This window comes from Engystomops pustulosus, chromosome 5 (assembly GCF_040894005.1).
Source record: "Engystomops pustulosus chromosome 5, aEngPut4.maternal, whole genome shotgun sequence".
Lineage (NCBI taxonomy): Eukaryota > Metazoa > Chordata > Amphibia > Anura > Leptodactylidae > Engystomops > Engystomops pustulosus.
In genome coordinates, this window is record NC_092415.1 from 85,658,251 (window position 1) to 85,681,778 (window position 23,528).

The 23,528-nt window shown below is 39.6% G+C and overlaps 1 protein-coding gene across 5 annotated transcripts in view; it reads right to left on the reverse strand.

Annotated features, from left to right (window-relative positions):
* Positions 1 to 23,528, reverse strand: part of SLC35B3 (solute carrier family 35 member B3) — a 79,744-nt gene that overhangs the window by 26,400 nt on the left and 29,816 nt on the right. For 4 of the 5 annotated variants that reach the window (XM_072152562.1, XM_072152565.1, XM_072152564.1 and 1 more), the window contains exons 5-10: positions 21,168 to 21,275; positions 18,389 to 18,486; positions 16,833 to 16,925; positions 16,212 to 16,323; positions 15,469 to 15,538; positions 11,710 to 12,337 (exon numbers count right to left, since the gene is read on the reverse strand). In XM_072152562.1, coding sequence (XP_072008663.1) covers positions 12,187 to 12,337; positions 15,469 to 15,538; positions 16,212 to 16,323; positions 16,833 to 16,925; positions 18,389 to 18,486; positions 21,168 to 21,275 — 632 coding nt within the window. In that variant the 3' untranslated portion in view covers positions 11,710 to 12,186. Of the gene's footprint in view, positions 1 to 11,709; positions 12,338 to 15,468; positions 15,539 to 16,211; positions 16,324 to 16,832; positions 16,926 to 18,388; positions 18,487 to 21,167; positions 21,276 to 23,528 lie in introns of those variants that run through there. The other variant, XM_072152563.1, reaches the window with a different exon arrangement.

The window sequence follows — 23,528 nt, forward strand, 5'->3', positions numbered from 1 at the left end:
TGAACTGTATGAAGTGTGTTTGTCTGTGAACCTGTTGCTTTCATGTCTGGGCTGTTCATATTCAACTCAAAATCTGCACCAAGTTTTACAATAAATCAAAAGGCCACGTTATATCAAATACCAGAGAGCCCAGCATACCGACTGGGGATTTCTTGGTTACTCTAAAAATAGAAAAAAATGTGCCAATTCTTTTTCAGCAGGAAATATTTATACATAATGGATTTTTAGCTCTACTTCGCAATTTTGTGGTGCATATGTTTTCAATAGTTTTCTCACCAAAAACATATACACTGTATGTTTATGTCTAAATTTTTTGTTTCGCCTTCATGAAGTTTTTGTTGAAGGAAATTTTGACAAAAAATGTATAAGAAGGAGGGATGCATACGTTGTGCATATGTTGTCCCTACAATTCCATATTTGAAAAAAAAAAAAAAAAAAAAAAAAAAAAGTCAATATGCCCTGGGGGCCGTTATTAGAGCGCTTCCTGTAGCTTCACAGGTTTCACTGTCTCACCTCCCTGCTCCCTCAGCACTTTTCCCCATCCTTCTGCCTGATGCAATCTCATTGCAGCACAGGATGTTTCAGCCCCAGAGGGAAGGGGGGAAGTGCCCCTGCAAAATGTAACAGCATGTAAAGCCACAGCATGGAGGGACTCTGGTAATGCCTAATTTTATAAATAGCATTTCTAAGGAAGGAGATAATGGACAACTAATATAAGATCATCGCAGTCACAATGTCGGGATCTATTAGTACGCGATGCTTGATTTTGATGGTAGATTTCCTCTAACACAGCTGTTGAGTACATATAGACTGGAATAAGATAAAGCAATTGCAGCTATTAGCAATGTTGAAATGTTACTTAAAGGAAACCTACTATTTAAAAGTGGTAGGTTTATACACATATACATGGCACCAGCTTAGGGTGAGCTGGTGCCAGAGCATATTTTTGTTAGGGGAACAAAGCCCCTATCGCAGAATTATAAGTTATATTAACTTATAACTCGGCGCACCGCACTTGGGCTCGGCGCATCATGCGTGCGCCGGATTCTGAAGTGCAGGAGAGCCGGTGACGTCGCTGAGCTCTCCAGGCACACGCGCGCCTGCGCAACTTAGCACGGGGAAACAGGCCGTGCCAAGTTGCGCAGGCGCGTGTGTGTGCCGGAGCTGGTGCCATGTATATGTGTATAAACCTACCACTTTTAAGTGGTAGGTTTCCTAAAAAAAAACAAAAAAACAAAAAAAAAAAAAACATATAAATATATATATGTATTTTTAACAGAATTTTGAACAGTAAAAATAGAAGTGTGTGAGACCGTGTTATTGCTGTGTTATTGCACCGATGTACCTTACATATGAGTAGAATAGAATATGAGTATTCTCATGTGTTGAATGGAGCACATCTGCGAGTTGATGTGTAACCACCTACGTGTTTGCAAAGAGCAGGTTTGTGGGCTTGTCTTTAAAAAAAACCCCTGTGATTGGACGATAGCTAGAAACCACCAGCTGATTCCCACGTGGGTTAGGGAAAGCAGCGAAAAAGAATCCACAACACACAGGTACATTTAGAATAGTTTCTTAACAAGATATGGATATACTGTGAAGATTGAGTTATTAGTCTTATGTATTTTTTTGTATTTTTCTGTATATGTTGGCAAATGTAGTTTATGCTAGACGTTGAAGATGTATAAATTAGGCTAGAGGACGGACGCTAATCAAGCCCCGGAAGAAGCTGAGAGGCGAAACCCTGGGTCTGGCAGTGATTGGTGTCCTCGTGGAAAACAATTTTGATATGCGCATTTTTACCTTTTTATGTGAGTAGAACCTGTAATAAAAGCTTTTAAAATTTGAAACTGTCTACACTATGTCTGGATATGTCTCTTATATACATTGAATGGAGGAGACTGGGACAGAAGTGAAAATTTTGCGGTTTCTTGTCTGAATGGTGACTTATTCACGAAAGTGATCTCGTGTTGGGAGTGGTGCACAAATAAGGAGGAATTGTACAATGATCGATGGTGGAATTATGAGCTCCGGTCATTGAAAAAATTGTTTCTGCTGGACTACTAAATAGTGGATGATCGCTGGATCCTTCCAAGACCGTGGAAAGAGCTTGTAGAACAGAAGGTGCAACACCATTTACTATTATATTGCTGTTGTTGCCGGCGGCGTTGAAAGGGTTAATAGCCGCGATCGGTGCACGACCTTTTGATTTTTTAAATATTTTTCAAAAAGGCAAAAAAGTGTCATTTTCGACTTTGGGTGCTATTTTCCGTTACGGGGCTAAATGCAGTGAAAAAATAATATTTTAATAGATCGGGCATTTTCGGACGGGGCGATACCTAATGCGTTAGTGATTTTCACTGTTTATTTATATTAGTTCTAGGGAAGGGGGGAGGTGATTTGAATTTTTTGATTTTTTTTATTATAATTTATTTTACTTTTGAAAATTTTTACTTTTATTATTTTTCAGACTCCCTATGGTACTTTAACCCTAGGTTGTCCAATTGATCCTACCATATACTGCCTTACTACTGTAGGGCAGTATATGGGGATTTTCCTCCTCATTCATTACATTCATTTAGAATGTAGAATTAGATACATTAACTTTTTGAAGCCGCCGGCAGCTTTGCCGGTGGCAATGTATGGGTTAATGCCCGCAGTCGGTGCTAGCACCAATCGTGGGTGTTACCTTCTATGGACAGGGCTCAGCCCGTGAGGATGATAGGAAAACCTATACTTTGGCTCCACTGGTTCATAGTACTGCAAGTCCATGGCTAGGCAGAAATATTCGGTTAGCCGCATGATAGAGGTTGCTATTTACTGAACATACGGTATTCCATCATTTAGAGAAAATGAGATTTGAATTCACACATAATTATCTATCACCACTAGGCTAAATTAATAAATATGAACTCAAGGTTATATTGGTTGCATTTTGTCAAAATTCATAAGCCCAATAACCACTTCACATAGTCCTACCGTATTATCCGATGCGGCACTATACGGTGTCCAATGCCATCACAACACAGCACCAGAGCCAACCACCACAACACTAAGCCCCCATTGTTCCGGGTTTCAGAAACTCAAAAGCAAGTAGGAGACCATTTTATGTAGTCTCCTGCGAATCAAAAACACCTAGGACAGAATGAACACAACTGGTACATAACTACATACAGGCGGTCCCCTACTTAAGAACACCTGACTTACATACGACCCCTAGTTACAAACGGACCTCTGGATTTTGGTAATTTACTTTATCCCTAGGCTACAATAAACAGATATAACAGTTATCAATGTTGCCTGTAATTAAGATTTATTGTGAATCCTGGTTCTTATGACAATCCAACATTTTTAAAATCCAATTGTCACAAAGACCAAAAAAATTTTGTCTGGGGTTACCATTATAAAATATACAGTTCCGACTTACATTCAAACTCAACTTAAGAACAAACCTACAGAACCTATCTTGTATGTAACCCGGGGGCTGCCTGTATAATCAAAAATAATAATTTCTCATGAACAGAAGTTAACTGGAATATAGCAGAAAGGTATTGCAGAAAGGACATCTACAACCAGGATCAAGGATTGTAAATCAGACACACTGACATGTGGAGCTCAGAGATCCTCATTTGCATAATTTTAAAGCCTTTTCTGTAAATACCTGGTCATAAGAAACATATTGCTCTGATCAGGACCCAAATGCCCCACAACTCCCCCCCCCCATGAAAGCCAGAAAAACAAAACCAATAGAACATGACATAAGTCTGTACGTTTTTTTTTCTTCAGTTGCTAGTGGAACAGAATATTAAATGGTGGAAATGGGAAGTAGAATTTGTGCTGCAGATAAAAAGCCCTTGTACAGTACTGTAGATGAAAGCAGATAACTGTTCCCCATTTTGTGTTAAGACCAGGTTACTCCAGATCAGCTTTATTTATCTGAACTGTAGCAAGGCTGTAGCGACTTTATTCAGCCACTACACAGAGATCGGAGCTGTTCGCTTCTTTGTGTATCAGCTGGAGGGAGCACCAGGTCTGTGGAGGTGCTGAGTGTTAAGACCTCACCAATCTGATATTGAGTATCTATTCTCTAGCTAGGTTATAAATATATTTAGCCCAGGTAAACATATCAGTGGTAGGCCTATACATCTTTACATAAGATTAACAAATGACAAAAAAAAAACAAAACACATTTTTACACAAAAGAACAAAAAGAACATCTAAAATGATTTTTACATTGAACAAAAGAACCGTATGAAAATGCTGCTTAAAACAAAGGGGAGAGAGGACAAAGGTAATGGATGTGCTGCCAGTACTTCCCTGCTGTAGCAATTTTAAGAGGTTGATTCTTTCCATACAATTCTATTTGCTGTGGAGATGAGCTTTAGACACTCGCCATTATTTATTGCACAAGTTACAGGATGTAACACAGAGGTCACCAGCAGCTCTAGTAAATTAGATTATTCTGATGTAACAGGAAAGCTAAATAGGTAATAAACATTTCATTTTGTGCTCCATCCTGCTATTTTATTAATGTACTTATTCCTATCACGTTAGTATGCCTCAACTAGAGAGAAGAAAAAATCCATGGTAAGCAACACCGTGGTTCCATCAGAAGAGGTTAGCCAATATTGCACCGATGCTAGCCTGTTTGAGATATTGGACCCTATGCTGCTGCATACATTCAGCTGCTTCTGCTGGCAAATTTCATTTTAGAAAAGACAGAATTCTAGTGTCATTTGAGATGAGGAATGAACTCAACTTCCGAGTAATGCCTGACTGATAGGGGGTCAACTGCATAAGGCCTCATGCACACAAGTGTGTGCAGTTTGTGGGATGGAAACAACAGCAAGTGATCTAATCTGTCATCTGAACACAGCCTGCATGAGGCCTAACAGAGGCCTCCTCATTTTATGCGGCCCACAAGGTCTTTACCATTTTAAATCCGGATTCAGCTTTAAGATGCAGTGCCACCACAACCATGGCCAGACGGCATTGGAGCTCGGGCCCCAGGCTCTACAATATACCTAGCACATAAAACTGGCAATATGATTGGAGTAAAAGAGAATTTCTGAATGGTCGAGATATTACATTTGCACACTCTTAGGCCTAAAACCCGCAAGCAAGTCTGAAGCGACCAAATTGCATCAAACTTGCATCGCGTGTTTGCCAGAATGTCCGGCCACAGCGCTCAGAGACCGGAACCCAGCAGTTCAGTTCCAGTCTCTGAGCGTTTGGGCCAGACATTCTGGCAAGCACACAATACAAATTTGATGCCAGAAAGTCGCATCAAACTCGCCTGTAGGTTTTAAGCCTTATAAGTACTATCACCCCTTTATAATAATAATAGTTCTTTTATTTATATAGCACACACAGATTACGCAGCGCTGCACAAAGCATGTCAAATCGGTCCCCGTCCCCAATGGGGCTCACAATCTAAAACAACCTAACAGTATGTTTAGGAGTGTGGGAGGAAACCGGAGTACCCGGAGGAAACCCATGCAAACACAGAGAGAACATACAAACTCTTTGCAGATGTTGACCTGGGTGGGATATGAACCCAGGACTCCCGTGCTGCAAGGCAGAAGTGCTACTCACTCAGCCACCGTGCCGCCCCAATTTAGAAGCAACCACTCAGTGGTTATTGAATTTGACATCCTTGCTGTATAGATACCTTTGTATAGTTGTCAGAAAGTGTTCCTAGAAAGCATTTTATTTTAATAGCAACTTCAAGCATAACTGTAAAGCTATAGTGATTATCAAATTATATGTGATTCCCCCTTTGAAAACAAACAGAACGATGCCTACTTTGTGCTGCTTGCCCTTTTCTTTCCAAAGTTATTGCATTTTCTGTTCTGAAAGTGTGACAAAAGTCTTTCTTGCTAGAGGTGAATTGGGCGGAGACTAATGTCTGTCAGTCTATGCCCTCAAGCTGAGGTCAGTTAGCTTGCCCATAGATCCCATGATGCCTTGTGTGCTCTCTCAAAGTAATTTAGCATTAAATCCATTTAGTTTTCCACAAGTAAATCTACTGAACACAGCACAGTACACATACAGGATGTATATAGTGGCCAGCCAGCCTGGCAGATTCCATCACATGGAGGAGCAGGGAACATGTACAGAGCACATACAGGATGTATATGGTGACAGCCTAGTAGCTTCCATCACATGGAGGAGCAGGGAACATGTGCAGTGTACATACAGGATGTACTGTATATAGTGGCCAGCTTGGCAGATTCCATCACAGAGGAACAGGTAATTGGGTCCATATATTGCTCAACAAATAGTTACAAAAAAAGGTCCATGGGGACCTCACTGCAACCCATTAGTCTAAAATATATATTTTATTTGTATAAGAAACGAGTCACACTTTACTATTTATGAACTTCAGCACGAAAAAAAAAATTTATAATTTAACGGTGTTGTCTACATATTGGTGGACAGACTCAATATGCGGGTAGGAGGAACCAAGAAGTAATTTCCTCCTACCCGCATATTGAGACAGTCCACCAATATGTAGACAACACAGTTGAATTGTTGATTTTTAATGTATCGTGCTGAAGTTCATAAATATTAAAGTGCAACTTTACAAATAATCGACTTATACAAATAAAAGCTATGTTTTATACAGATGGGTTTCAGTGAGGTCCCCATGGACCTTTTTTGTAACCAACATTGCAATTCACCCAAATTCATTCGAACAAGACCAAACTACATAAAAGCCATTTTATCGTTGCGCTTGACATAATTTGCACGTGAAGGAGAAGCAGCACTCACTGGAGCAACGGCTTCTAACAGTTTAACATTGAAAAGCCAATGAGAAAAGACCCATTAAAGACAATGGCACTGTGAGGCATCCGTGGAAATCAGATCCACGGATGTGAAAAACAATGCCAATATAAAAGAGCCCAAAGGGAAAGTAATCAAGGATACCCATTTATGGAACAGATGTTTTTAACCCTTTCAGGACCTGTCCCTTTTTTGTTTTTCATTTTTCACTCCACATGATCAAAAATCCATAACTTTTTTATTTTTCCATGTCCAGAGCTGTGTGACGGCTTGTTTTCTGCGTAACAAATTACACTTCATAGAGATGGTATTAATTATTCCATGCCGTGTACTGGGAAGCGGGAAAAAAATTCCAAATGCAGTGAAATTGGAAAAAAACCGCATTTGTGCCGTTTTCTTGTGGGCTTGGATTTTACGGATTTCACTGTGCGCCCCAAATGACACGTCTACTTTATTCTTTGGGTCGGTACAGTCACGGGGATACCAAATTTATATAGGTTTTATAATGTTTTCATACATTTAAAAAATTAAAACCTCTTGTACAAAATTTTTTTGGGGTATTTTGCCATCTTCTGGCGCTAATAACTTTTTTATACTTTGGTGTACAGAGCTGTGGGTGGTGTCGTTTTTTTGTGGATTTTGATGACGTTTACAATGTTATCGATTTTTAAATTTTTTTAAAAATGACAAAAGTGTCATTTTCAACTTTGGGCGCGATTCTCTGTTTCACACGCGGTGTTTATGATTTTTACTGTTTATTTATATTTATATCAGTTCTAGGGAAAGGGGGGTGATTTGAGTTTAAAAAAAAAAAAAAAATAATAAAAAAACCTTAAACTTTTTTTTATTTTTACTATTTTTCAGACTCCCTTGGGTACTTTAACCCTAGGTTGTCTGATCGATCCTACCATATACTGCCATACTACTGTATGGCAGTATATGGGGATTTTACTCCTCATACATTACAATGTGCTGGTAGCACATTGTAATGCATGGGTTAACCCGTAGTAGACTCGGGTCTTCGTGAGACCCGAGGCTACTATGGCGACGGATCGCCACTCCTCGATGACGTCACGGGGAGCGGTGATACTCCAAAAAGATGGTGGCGCCCACGTGCCGCTATTTTTTTTAAGCCGCCGGCAAAGCGATCAGCAGGAAAACACTGCAATATGCAGCAAAGACTTACCGGCAATTTAGAGGGCTCAGCGCGTGAGCCCTCTCCATGCACCCGCGGCCGACCCGTGACGTGCTATTTCGTCACGGGTCCTGAACGGGTTAATATATTGTGGCCTAGGGTTGTAAAAAAATAAAGGAAACCTACCATCAGGAATCTACATATTAAGGTAGGTTCCGATGGTAGGTTCCGCTTAATATCCGAACCCCTAAACTATCTTTCCCAAATCCGAAGATACTTACTAACATGATCTAAACTTTTGGGGTATAGGGTATTACACTCCGCAGTAGCCTCTGCTGTCCCACCTCCTTTCACTTTCTCAGTACGCTACCGTGCACAGGTGGCTGGACAGCATAGGCTACTGGAGTATGCAGCAGCCCTTTGCTCCCACAACCCAACAGTCTCTGCCGAAAATGTGCATATTAGTTAAAGTTTAGATTAGGTTAAGAAAAGACATAGGGTTCGGTAAGGATAGTTTAGGGATTAGAATGTTCGGATGAAACCCACATATTCTGTATTGTTGCATTTGTAACAAATCAGAAACATTATTAGACCTGCTCAATAAATGTCATAAAAAAAACCCTGCAAAACTTGCCAAAAATGTAAATTTTTCCTCAAACGCCTTTCACAAAATTATTCTAAGAAGTGAAATATACAAAAGTTATGCCTCCGAAAAGAAGGCGATACTAAAACACTGATTCATAGAAAAAAAGATAACACAATTATGGTTAACACAATAAAGATCATTTAACCCCTTACTTTACAATTTCAGTTTTATTGCTGTTTTAGCTCCCATCACTCCCTAGGCTGCTCTTGAAATTCCAGGGTGTGGGCAGGTACTCTCTAAGTAGACACATTATGATCCATCTAGTTCTGTGGGGTGACAATATGGTAATTATCATGGTACAGGTGTATATGCACTTTCATCTGGCTTATGCAATTTTACTGACACATAGATGATGAGATGCTGCATATTACACAGAGGCATGAGAGACAGACTTTTACACTGTCAGCACTGCTACATCTCTGTTCTCACAGATATGTGCCTGGCTCCCCCTTCCCCTGGATCACTTATCTCCTTGTAGTTTGTAGCTCGTCTTTGCTCACGATGTGCCGGCAGGAAGTGATGAGTGTCAGTGTGAACTCCGTGCAGGGGGTGTGGCTACAGGCTCAGAGCACAAAGATACAGAAATCTCTGCAGCACTGCCTCACACAGAAATCCAAAATAGCTGCCGGCAAACCCAAAGTCAGAAGTTACAAGGTAGAGTCTAGGGGCAACTGAAATTGTTCGGGGCTGATAGAGACAGGTTAGACTTATATCTGTGAAATGCTGTATTTTTGTTAATAACAGTGAATTGGAGAATGTGTTATTTTGTTATCCTGAGTAAGAAACTTGTCTTTGTGGGAATAACCCTTTAATAAAATCTCATCAATAAGCTTAAGATCCCACTAAAATTAAACATTTTTAAAGTGTATCTAATGTTGGAGAAAATGAACCCTTATGGGTTCTTATTGCCAAAATAAAGATTGCATAGACTTTAAAAAGTGACAATGAAAATCTGTTCTGAATGGCGTACCTTCCCTTCAAGCCCATGGTGTGTGCCCATACAGCAATTTACCACCACATATGGGATATTGGCATACTTGGGAGAAATAGGGTAGCAAAGTTTGTGGAGCGTTTGGTATTTCTCCACTGAAAATGACTAAATTTTTTAACCCCATCATGCTCTGTGACGGATATATCCGCCACAGAGCTATGAAGGGTGTATGAAGAGGGCTCACTGGCTGAGCCCTCTTCGTACCCGCGGGTGTTAACCTCTTCTTTGCCGCCGGGAAGGCCAAACGTTATGGGGGGGGGGGCCCTCGGTTGCCCGACAGTCTCGGGTCTTTGTGTGACCCGAGACTGAATGGCTTCGGCATATTCGTTACAATGAGCCAGTGGTTCATTGTAACGTATAGTGTGCAGAAATGCCATATATTGCGATAGTATTGCAGTATATGGTAGGAATGATCTGACAATCTAGGGTTAATGAACCCTAGATGGTCTTAGAAATAGAAAAAAAGTTTAAAAAAATGTAAAAAAACAAATAAAATATTAAAAGTTAAAATCACCGCCCTTTCCCTAGAACTGAAATAAAGTTAATAAACAGTAAAAATCACAAACACATTAGGTATCACTGCGTCCCAAAATGCCCGATCAAAATATAAAAACGGTTATAACCGGCAGTGACCTCAGAGACGGGAAATGACGCCCAAATGTCCAAAATGCGACTTTTGCACCTTTTTACATGACATAAAAAATGTAATGAAAAGTGATCAAAATGTCGCACAGTCCTCAAAAAGGCAGCAATCAAAATGTCGGCTCATTTTGCAAAAAATGACACATCACATGGCTCCGTACACCAAAGTATGAAATATTAGCGTCAGAAGATGGCAAATTTTTTTTAAACTTTTTGTACACATTTGTAAAATTTTTGAAAATGTATTAAAACGCAATAAAACCTGTACACATTTGGTATCACCGAGATCGTACCGAACCAAAGAATAAAGTAGAGTTGTTATTTGGAGTGAAGAGTGAAAATCGTAAAAACTGAGCCCACAAGAACGTGACGCACATCCTTTTTTTTTTAAAATTTTTTTTCCACATTTGGATTTTTTTTCCTGCTTACCAGTACACAGCATGGAATAATAAATAACATCACGGGAAAGATAACATTTGTTACGCACAAAATAAGCCCTCACACAGCTCCTTAAGGGGTTAAAAATGCATTTATTAAGCCCCAACAATTTAAATTTCAATATGGCACCTGATTTTGATTTAACCCCCATGAAACAATTAAAGGGTTAACAAACTTCATAAAATTTGTGTGGTTTCTAAAATGGGTTAATTTATGGGGTTTTACTATTATTTAGGCCTCTCAGAGCGACTTGAAAGCTTAGCAGGTCCCTCAAAAGTTTGATTTTGCCTTTATGAAAATGTGAAATATCACACCTAAATGAGGGCATGCATAAAAAAACCATGACACCATAAAGCAGACATTTGGTAAATGTTAGTTATTAAGTTCTTTTGGTGTTATGACTGGCAGAAAAGTAGAACATTTTAAATTTACAAAAACAAAACAAAAAATATCACACTAACTTTGCAACTAACATAAAGTGCAATGTGTCACGAGAAAACAATCTCAAAATTACCTGGATATGTTCAAGCATTCCTAAGTTATAACCACTTATAGGGACACATGTCAGATTAAATAAAATGTGCAGTGTCAGGAAGATGCCAAATGCCCAAGTGGTTAAGGCGTTAAAGAAAATCAACTACATAAATGTTTAAGCATACTTAAACAACGGCATGTGCCTCCCGAAGGCAGAAAACATTCTTCATTTAGCTTGTATTGACTTCTTTTTCGCGGTAAAGGTTTTTTTCAAAAATATGCAAATGAGCATATGAGAAGCTGACCACAGCACATCAGAGGCTGCTGTGATGGAGACACGAGCCCCGGAGGCTCATTTGCATATTTTTCCACAAAAAAATAAGCGATTAACAGCTTAAGATCAGATTTCAGGGGACAAGTATGATTGGGTTAAAACCAATAAATCCAAGTGACCATTAATGTTATGAAGATGGTCGTTACAATCTGATGTCTATAAGGCTTGGCCATTATGCACTGCACTTGTGGATATAGTATGAACCAAAAGCAAAAATATTCAAAGTGACAAATAAGTAAAGTTAGAAGACTTCCACGCAGTAATTCTTCATTAAGATCAACAGACAAAAACCATTTATTGGTTAAAGGGACACCATGTGTTAAAAGAAATATGGTTCAAATCCAACATGATTCAGGGCAACAATATGACAATTGCATTGTATCCACAAACATTGATGAGTTGGTGTTTGACAACTTCCTATTGCAACAGTAAAAATAAAAAATGCCATAAAAAGTCATGGTCCACTAGTGTGTATGCCTCTAGTAGAGAGACAATAGATCCCCATGTACCATCCATCATTTGACGACAACTCACAGCGTTAGAACTAGTAAAAGGCTCATCATTGAGCAGAACGGTGAAATCACCTCCTTGGCTTACACTTCAGCAGCAACAAAGCAGACAATATGCCTTCACCCTCTTAGTCTTAGTATACCATATTCCCTTTGGAAAAATATAATCATTTTATGATTCGTGTTAAAAAAAAAAAAAAAAAAGAAAGATAAAAATAAAAATATGAATCATTATACAGTCTGTGAGAACGTCCTTGATTTTCCTTCTGTGCCTCTTTTCTTCAGAATATTGTACAGATGAGGGAATTTCATTTTGTCCATGTTTTTACTGTAAACGTTCAAGAATATACCAAGTACAACTAATAATCCAGACCATATATATCTGTAGGAAAATAGAGGGAATTACTAAATAAGAATTGTGCCAAATTTACCAATCATAGAAAACAATATAAGATGTATTGCCAGGTAACGTGCAGGGTTCGTCACATTCTAACAATGGAATAGTTTGGGTGTATGATATATCATATTTACAGAAATAATAAAAAAGGACAAAATCCTGTTATTAAATCATTTTCACAATAAAGAATGATAAAGAAAAAAAAAGTTCAATTTAGATCTATAACATAACGAAAATAAGCCCCGGCACCAGCTCACCCTGAGCTGGTGTACAGCTTTTGCAGCTTATAACCACCATCGGAGGTGGTAGGCTGCCTTTAATTTTAACTAACAAATTTAGATCTACTGTACACCGAAAAGATACAACCCTTTAATAAATTCACTGCGTCACCAGAAAAAAATGTGGAGAACAAGCTTTACCTAGATCCGAAATGTGTGACCCATATTTTATTGCACATCCCATTATTTTTTTATAAAGTTAGCGATATAATTTATTTTTATTTTTTTTAGCCATTTACGGACAGACGCTATACATGTGCGTTGGGCTAGAAGGTTAAAGAATGCGCCCACTAAGGAGCTGAGCAGGTGCTGGTATGGAGACATGTCTGATAACTAACCACAAACCCTTCAAATGTCATGTGCCAAATCACAGCAGAGCAATTCAAAGAAAGTGAAAGCAGGGGAATTGCTCCCTAGTGGGAATCGTTCATCGGTTCAATTGGCTGGATGCTTGAAAAATACATATGCAAAAAAATCCCATATATGCAAATTAGTAGTATTGCAGTATATGGTACAAACAACCAGATGATCACATGCTCAAGAAAAAAAAAAAAAAAGGTACCGTATATACTCGTGTATAAGCCGAGTTTTTCAGCACAAAAAAATGTGCTGAAAAACGTCCCCTCGGCTTATACACGAGTCAATACTTGTAAAAAAATAATTAAAAATGGACTAAAAAAAACCAAACTTATTTACTCACCCTCCGGTGGCCCCGATGTGCAGCGCTGCTCCCCTTCTGGCTTCCCGGCTCCTCTTATTGCTTCCGCGCCGTCTTCTGTCTTCTTTAACATCCTGACGGGCGCCGCCATTGTTCTTCTCACCTGCGGCGCCTAGTATGACGTCAGCAGCGGCGTGTCATACTAGGCGCCGCACGGGAGAGAACAGTTGCGGCGCCCAACGCGATGTTAAAGAAGACAGAAGACGGCGCAGAAGCAAGAAGAGGAGCCGCGATGACATCGGGGCCACCGGAGGGTGAGTAGATACATTTTTTTTTTTAAATTCTGGGCAGACTGTATACCACTGGCGGGCAGGCCGGGGTGGCTGTATACCACTGGCGGGCAGGCCGGGGTGGCTGTATACCACTGGCGGGCAGGCCGGGGTGGCTGTATACCACTGGCGGGCAGGCCGGGGTGGCTGTATACCACTGGCGGGCAGGCCGGGGTGGCTGTATACCACTGGCGGGCAGGCCGGGGTGGCTGTATACCACTGGCGGGCAGGCCGGGGTGGCTGTATACCACTGGCGGGCAGGCCGGGGTGGCTGTATACCACTGGCGGGCAGGCCGGGGTGGCTGTATACCACTGGCGGGCAGGCCGGGGTGGCTGTATACCACTGGCGGGCAGGCCGGGGTGGCTGTATACCACTGGCGGGCAGGCCGGGGTGGCTGTATACCACTGGCGGGCAGGCCGGGGTGGCTGTATACCACTGGCGGGCAGGCCGGGGTGGCTGTATACCACTGGCGGGCAGGCCGGGGTGGCTGTATACCACTGGCGGGCAGGCCGGGGTGGCTGAATAGTACTGGGGGCAGGCTGAAAACTACTGGGGGCAAGCTGTATATTATAGGGTGCTGGCTGGCTATATACTTGGCTGGGTCTGTGACCAATGCATTTCCCACCCCCGGCTTATACTCGAGTCAATAGGTTTTCACAGTTTTTGGTGGTAAAATTAGGGGTCTCGGCTTATACGGTATAATAATACTTTATTATCCCAAACGGGAACTTAAAGTGTCACCTCCGCAGTACATCAAATTGACAAGACATCACATATATACTCACATAAAAACATGGTCACATAGGAACACAAATACCATAAAACAGAATAAAAACACTAATACACATAGATATAAATAGATTTCACCGACTATGCAATACATTGTTACGTAAATAGATTATAAAAATAGCAAAATAATACCTATTTCCAGTAGGCGCACTTTTAAAACATTCCTATTTTACCCCTAATTGAGTTATTTGATAGCTCGAGAGCGACCGGTATAAACGTCTTTTTAAATCTCTCCGACCTGCAGCGCAAGAGAATAAAACGGGAGCTAAAACCACTAAGCTGTGCTTGCAGCACACCATACATTGGATGGTCACTATTATTTCAAATTTTTTCCAATTTCCTTAATATCCCGCACTGTACAAGTTCCTCCCATCTATCAAATTGCAGACCTACTATCGAGGAGGCTTTCTTAATTATTTTATCCATCTTATATATATATTTTATTTACATTAAAACACCTAAAATTCTAAAACACCCCCACTTCTCTACTTGGAACACATATAAAATAAACAAGCTTATTAGGCATCTGCCTGAAAAAGTCAGATATATGAAAACATTAAATAATTTGCCAACACAGTGACTGCTCTCATGGGAAAATAGCCAAATGACAGCCATAAATACCATAATAAAAAAAAAAAAAAAATTCAAAAAATGTTGTACATTTCCCAAACTGGTATCCATAGAAATTACAGCTGGTCCTTCAAAAGTGACACCATACACAGCTCCGTACATTACTTAGTTAAGAAAATTAGTTTTTCATACAGGTGCAAAGAATAAATGGTATGGGTTACCAAAATATATATTATGCACACAGTATTGGGAGCTGTGTAGGATAAGCTTTGGGAACTGTGTTGCCTTTGTACTCGTTTTGGTGAAAAATCGGCCACTTGGATTTTTTTTTCAATTAAAGCTCTCACTGAATAGGTCAATTATTTGTTATATTTGAAAAGATTAAGCATTTTTAGATGCAGGGATACCTAACATTTCTTATGATTGCCACGTACAATTTCTTTTCAAGCACTTACCAGGGAAAATTAACCACAGTATACTAGAATACTTACTGGATGGTGAAGGGTTTTGCAAAGAATAAGAAGGAGAGCACAATGGTCATGGCCTTTCTTCCAGTTGTAACTGTAGCAAAAAGCACATTTATGTATAAGAGTCTTATTCCATTACTAGCATACTTTGTGAAGCTTACCTCTAATATATAAAGCCGAGCGTGTGTTTGTATCCGCTAAAGGAATCTGCACAGTTCCGTTTACAAACACCAAATTTTGCAAAAATTTTTCGAAGTTGGAAGCTGAGCTGTGATTGGTTGCTATTCTGGCAAAGGTCATTAATATGAGCTCTGATTGCTTACTATAGGCTTCTATGAGTATAAGACATTTATGTGTGAGGTAAAATGCAGCAAAGACTTACCAGCTGTGGAGAGGGCTCAGCCCATGAGCCCTCTCCATGCACCCACACCCGGCATGTGATGTAATATTATGTCACATGTTTGTAAGGGGTTAATGTTTTATTTCAAGTAACAACAATGAGCTGTTACGACATTTGAGTTATGCAGCTACACAAGGAGTGCCTACAGTCCCTATTTGTGAAGTGTCATTGTGTGATGTCCAGTAAGCATTATCTATGTAAAAAAATTAGTAAATTTTCCAGGACACATGACAATATCTACCTATTATATACAATATAAATCTTCTGCAAGCAAAGAAATTCTTTTTTTCAATATTTTCCCATCTACACATTCATAATTCCAGCAGCAACACACAATTCTACGCGGAAAATTTATGAAGAAAATTACCTGTCACTGCAACAAGAGCTCCAAAAACCTTAATCAATGCAAGAACAAAGGAAATTCCAAAATAGCCGGTCAGGGAGAAAAAGAATGCATAACCATAGGTCTGAAAAGGAAACTAAAAGAAAAAAAAAAAATTTGTGAGAGAAAAGTATCATCTTTTTTACATGTCGTAACTACCTACAAAATAACAACCGTGTTGACATATTTTTATACTATATTCTCATCCTTTTTTAGAAGTGCATTTACCTCATGCTCTGTGATACTCTAGACTAGGTTGCAATATTATCAAGGTTATAGGGTCTGATGTACTCTGGTTTATGTGTAAAGCGAGAAGGTGACATTATAAAATGAAAGCACCTTGTGAATATACAACCCAACAATGTATTAATTCTGAATAAATAAAACATGCCATTACAGTGTTTTTTTATAAGGAAGGAAAAAAATGACTTGTGATGCAAGTATACGGCTTGAAGGTAGTGCCTATTCAGCAGCCTCTGCAAAACATGACATGTATATTTTATGCTGTCATGCACTATTGCCTTGCATTAATATACTTCTCCGTCGTATAGCAGCCATTTCTTACTCTTTTTTTTTTTAATCAAGCTGCTCTATTTCCACTCTCACCTTGGAACAGAATGATATAGCGGGAGTCAATCCACTGGTGATGGCCAAGCCTACTAATATGTAAACAAATCCTATGGAATATGAATACAGAACCTGGAAATGAGAAATAAGGAATAGACATTTTATTAAGAGCAAGAGAGATACAAGGCAATAAAGAAAAACCTGAAAAAAATTAGAAGGTTTCTACTTGGTATTTTCTGCATTTTGTAAAATAAATGGTCTGGTTCTGGTCCATAGTTTATCAGCGTTTTTAACCATTCAGTAAAATCTGCTGCATTAAGGCTGCATTCAGACGAACGTGTGCTTGTCCAACCACAGCCTTGCTGAGCACAAATCAGTGCGCATTGGAGAGGAGGAGGGATGAGTGCTGCTAACCAGTCCCCTCTCCATAGGAAACAGTGGTGCATGGCTATACTTACAGCCAAAGAGAGCAAGCCCTATTTTTTTTTTTTTGCGCTGACGGCATGGTACAGTAAGCACACGTTGTGCTCACCCGGACGCCATAAGCATCTATAAAGACATATACAGGCAGTCCCCAGGTTATATACAAGATAGGGTCGGTAGGTTTGTTCTCAAGTTGAATTTGTATGTAAGTCGGAACTGTATACTTTATAATTGTAAACCTAGCCACAATTTTTTGGGTCTGTGTGACATTTGAATTTTAAAAATGCTTTCATAAGAACCAGGATTAACACTAAAGCTTAATTGCAGACATCATTTATAACTGTTACAGCTGATTATTGTAGCCTAGGACTAAAGTATAGTAAATTACCAAATTCCAGGGGTCCGTTTGTAACTAGGGGTCGTCTGTAAGTCGGGTGTTCTTAAGTAGGGGACCACCTGTTTATATGGACGCAAATTTAATGTCCCCACAACGTTCGTCGGAATGCAACCTTACTTTTTCTCTCTTGTGCACTCCTAAACATCGTCTGCTTCTTTCCATGTACCCTCCTCAGCTATCTGTGCTCAGGTCCTCCCACCGTCCATTTATGAAGTAAAAGAATATTTCCCCTATTCCTTTGTCGCCTCTCCTTTAACCCTTCATTGAGGTAGGATATAAAAGATTGGATTAGTATTTCGAGCAATAACTTACACTCTCTGCTGTGGGTACACAGTAGCTATTCTCTGAGCCTAGATACTGCACACGCTACGATTATAAACTCCAGAGTTTCAATGAAACTTGTAGATGCCAAAGCAGAGGAATTTTTTAAAAACGAATGGCTATAAAATAATGAAAAAATGGAAACAAACTATTTCCTATTGATGGATCCGTTCAGACATCTATTTAAATTACAATTAAATTATTTCAGAAAGCAAAAACTGCCAAATGGAAGTTTGAAGGCAAATGTGAATTTAGCCTAAAGAGCACTAAAACGTGGCAGCTATACCCTTCATGGGATGTGGAATATTATATAGCATCAACAGCCAAAAACGTTGTTGTGCCTCTATCCACTACTATAAAGATAGGAGGACTGGGAAAGAAAAATATCTGTAGATTGCAGCCATGTTTCTTTCTAGCTTCTCTTTGTGACATGTGACAACAATGTACCCCATACCATTTCAGAATTAGATCCATTGTGTAATTTCATAGCTTTCTCTTGCACATTTCCTATTACAGCATCAGCACAGAGTGCTAGGGAAATTAGCAGCACACCTGGAAACAAGAGAAAAATAAAACAGTCAACTATGTTTGACCATAAAAATCCAATCTCCAGTCTTGCTGTTGCAGTCCTTCCTCTTCCCCCTGGACACTGAGGAAAGGTCAGCGAGTGGCATTTCCAGTGTTCATGTAGCAAAAGGCCAATGTGAGGAAGTGAGTGGTGGGGCATCGGTGGAGGCAGGTGTGACTTAATCCATTTTTTTTTTAAATGTATTTTTATTGATGGGCCAGACAACCCCTTTAATTTTATCGAAGCAGATTGCAGAGGTTTTGCGGCAAAAAAAATTGTCTTGCACCACTAGTCCGACTAAGGGAGCGTGGCCTTGTGAGAAATCCGGGTGGTTTGCAGGCAGACGTGTGTCCAAAATTCTGGCGCACAGTTGTGACTAACCAAAAAGTAGGTCTAATGTAGGAACCAACAGTCTTAAGCTGCACCAGAAATCATCACAGTGATAAATCTGGTGCAGTGAAAGACTAGTGTTTTCCAGCAGACTGGCGGAACCTGAGACACATTGTTAAGTCACCCCATTGTCTTCATGTAAAGACTTCAATGAATATATATGGTTCTGTGGTGGTACTTCTAATAAAAGCAGCATTTCTAAAAATCAGCTTCTTGGTGTTGTCTTTGCCTTAGCAAAAGGAAGCCATGGAAACCCTCATCCAAGCAGGGTTTATGATAAGAATATTTGTACGACACAGCATAAGACTATGCTTTGTTTATACTAGCTGAATAGTTTTGCTCCCTTTAGGCAAAAATGTCATCTGAATAGATTTGTCCCTCACAATGTTCAAAGGAATCTGATTAAATTATGTAAGTAGAGCTTCAGCTGGAATCAGACTAGTTTATGTATCAATGTTTCTGAGAAATTTATGAGTAAAAGTCAAGTGAAGTCAATTTGGCATTTAGTAACTAGCATCCAAACTGCTACCCTTAGGCAACGGAATCCTTAAGAATTTTTCATTTGAAAGTTAATATAAAATAGAGAAAGTAGTATGTTTTCTGAAAGCCTCCATGCCTCCAAGACTTTTGCTGGTTTATGCATTTATCCATGCATATGCTAGTGTCAATACTCATTTAACATATGTTACCTAATACACCGCCTTTGCAAAGAATAATATGTTGTAATAAACTCCAGTTCATAGCCTTCTTTTTTCCCCCTCTTATTGTCTGTTCCGCTCCGCTTTTCTATACAAAGAGACACGCTACTGTGACTACAGTTACTTTTGTTAACATGGCATAGTGAGTAAATCCAATTACTGATATTTGCATATTGCATATACTTTTGTGCCAATCATTTCGACTGTCATTTTAAGGGAAGCAATAGATGTGATTTGCATTTAAGACTTACTGTATTTGTACTCTATTAAACATTTTTGGCAACTAAACTTTAGAAAGTCAGGCTGTACATAAAGTCAATTGGTCCAAGAAGGTATACAATATGTAGAAAACAAGGGGGGAGAGGAATCAGATGAGGTCACGTTTGAGCACTTCTCTATCAAGGTTGATCACATATTGATGATCTAGTGCAGCTTATAAAGGCGATATGGCTTTCTCACCATGTTGTCATGGAGGGTCTGACACACTGGTATCTTAGGTTCCATAATTATCAGTCCACAAAGGGTTCCTACAGCTCAGCTCTTATTCAAACAAGTCGTGAGCTTCAGTTGCCCTGCTGGGTGAAAGACTCGAGCATAAAGGGAAAACCCCTTTAATAACATCCTTACGCAGTAGGGGGCAACAATTTATTACAGAACCATTATCAGAGCTTTTAATTTTGTGAGAAATTGATGAGAACCTCATCTCATGAAAAAAAAATTTATATAAATTTTTTTTTTTAAACCCTGGCCATCAGCTGTTATTTCCAGGTGAAGCTATATCTAGGCAAATATAGAATAACATGGCTTACAGTCATAGGGATGGCCATCCATGAAATTTAATGGACATTATGGTTAGCAAGTCAAGTTGGTGGAAATCTACCACCAGGGTGAAGGTTTGCAAACCAAGCAAACTGACATGGTGTGTGTGTGTGTCCTGTGGCAGTATCCGCTTTTTTTTTTCTTTTTTACAAAAAAGTTTTGAAAATTAAGCAAATTAGCCCGAGGGGCTCCAGGCCCAATCGACAGCTATGGAGCCCAGTCTCTCTCGGGTTAATTTGCATAATCTTTTTGTAAAAATATGGGCATAAAAAAAAAAAAAAAAGCAGATTCTGCCAGGGGGTGCACACATCCAAATGAAAGTGTGCTTGGTTAACAATCCTTGATCCTGGTAGATATCCTTTAAATTGCTAAATTAAAGGATAGGTGTGGTGCTTAGGGACTGGTAAGCCCACACATTTTGGAAAATCAAATACATAGAAACAGCACAATGCAGAGGTTTGAAAGGCTGATATGTTGTCATGCTTACATTTAATAGTTCCTATTGTATTCCTTCTTCTGTAGTGAATGTATAAATCCATATGTATGCTTTCTAAGTAGTTCTGCATATAATGAAAGGGAACCTAGAATTTTCATTTCCTATTAGATGTTTTCCATACACCAAAATACATCAGCAAACGAAATCCTAAATAAGCATGCATGTAATTGTACTGCAAAACAGGGCAACAATTAATTCAATAGATTTCAAGAGCAGCAAGAGAACTGGGGATTATGCAGTCTCTTATACCCCAAAACATTACCTGTCACATTGAAGTTTGGTGCAACTGTACTGTCAGCCAGTGTAAACCATATGAGACCAGCGCTCATGCACAAGGCAGCCGACACATCCGCAGCATTATACCGTTTTCCTGTTGACATAAAAGAAAAACATTTTAACCAAACTTGTACCCTTACCAAATAATATTTTGCCTCTGGAAATAAAACTTTATTCACTTGCATCTATGAATATGTCTTAAAATGTATAACAACACGTAGCTGTTGAAAAAAATCCATTGCACAACGGTCAACACCCATGCCTAGCGGCCACCACCAGTTCTTTGTAGAGGTTAAATTGCTGAACGCTGGTTAATAGATTAAAAAAAAAAGATAATAGTTAACTAAATGCTGCTAGAAAAAAAGTATTTGATCTTTATGTAAATTAGTATGAAGGGCTCCAGTGAGCGCTAGAAGAGCCCTCCAAGCTCCACCTAAATGCTTCCCACGGCCCTTCTAATACGCTCACTGCCTCCTCTGGACCTGCTGAGCTGGCGGATGAGGAGAGGGCCGGAGGAGGAAATGAGAGTGTTAGAAGTCCATTGGTGGACATTGAGCTGGAGGGATTCTACTAATGCCTGCCGAAGCCCTTCATAGTATTTGCCTTAAAAACTTTTTTTGCAGCATTCAGCTGACAATCATCTTTGATAAAAGTATGCCGCCATTCAGTGTGTAAAGTGTAACTGTAAAGTTACATGGCAAAAAACACAAGAGTTTTAGCACAGCTGGAAAGAACCTTTGACAACAATTCCAACGATAACTGTATCATGCTTATAGCCTAATAAATCTATCAGCCCCATCTGTAAAATAGTCTCAGTATCCCCAAAAGTGGGCGGCACTTCCTGGTTGTGACAGCTAAGGGCACCGAGGTCAGAACATTGATTTACGTTAGCATCTCATTCAGACCTTTCGGGGCCACCGTGCCCAGCGGCTATAGCTCCTCCCACTCCGTGCCATCATAGCTCCTCCCACTCAGTGCCGTCATAGCTCCCCCCACTTCGTGATGGAGGAGAGTGCCGTCATAGCTCCTCCCATTCTGTGACGGAGGGAAGTGACAGCATAGCCCCTCCCACTGTGTGACAGAGGAGAGTCATCCTCTGACTGCGTATAGGGAAGGGCAGCATCAACTTTAAAAGTGTTAGAGCGCCAGATTGTGGCGCCCATGCCAATACATCTAACCACCATATTAGTAGCTTTTGCAGCCATACTTAGTATCAAGGCTGAATAGTCCACTTCATTAACTTTTTCACACTATGATGTGAAGAGCTGGGGTGGTGTAATTTTTTGCAACTTTTGATGACGTTTTCTTTGCTACAATTTTAAGTACTGTACTGCCTTTTGATAACTTTTTATTCAATTTTTAATATTTTTCAAAATGGCAAAAAGTGGCATTAAATTATTAGATTTATTTTGGGACACAGCGATATCATGTTTCTTATATACAGTTTATTTATATTTATATCAGTTCTAAGGAAAGGAGGGTAATTTTAATTTTTAGTTTTTTTAATTAATTAATTTATTTTTTACAATTTTCATGCCACCAAGGGTACTTTAAACCTAGGTTGTCCAACTAATCCTACCACATACTGCCATCCTACAGTATGGCAGTATATGGGGACTTACCACATAATTTATCACAATGTGTGAATCGCACATTGTAATGTAGGAGTTAAAAATCAGACAGCCTCAGGTGTTACCGATGGTGCCAGCACCGACCGTGGATGTTACCGCAGCAAATGCCCGCCTTGTATGTTATGCGCTTAGCCTGTGAGCCCTCTTCATACAGGGGGAGACGACGTATGACGTACAGATAAGTCACGCGTCAGTAAGGGGTTAAATGCTGTCACACTGTGAAGTATTGTTTTATGTTTAATGAAAATGTTTTTATTTTTCATATGCTTGCTGAATGCAGAAACTAAGAGGACGTTTGACTATGGATGTAGCTGATCAAAGTCCACTCCTATCCACCAAAGGAATGCCAGACCTCCTCCGCCAATGTTTTTACGGATTTATGATACTACCCACTTCAGGAAAAACAGAGCCTTTGTGTCTGCGATGCCCATGCAATAATTTAACAACCAATAAACTATGGGCACTATTTTTTTATTCCCAACTAACCAAGCCCAGGTCCTGCCCCACTGAAGGTTTCTGTATAATCCTTTGTGAAGCAAATAAAGCATCTCACATCTGCCTAGCCTTGCATGGCATGACTGCTCCACAGAGATTGAGATATTATACCATACTTTGTCTAGGTGTGATTTCGATGAGCTCATTTTGTGGATTTTATTAGTAATTAGAGAACCTGAGGCTGTGTAAACAGGGGCAGAACTCAATAACACTATAGGCAC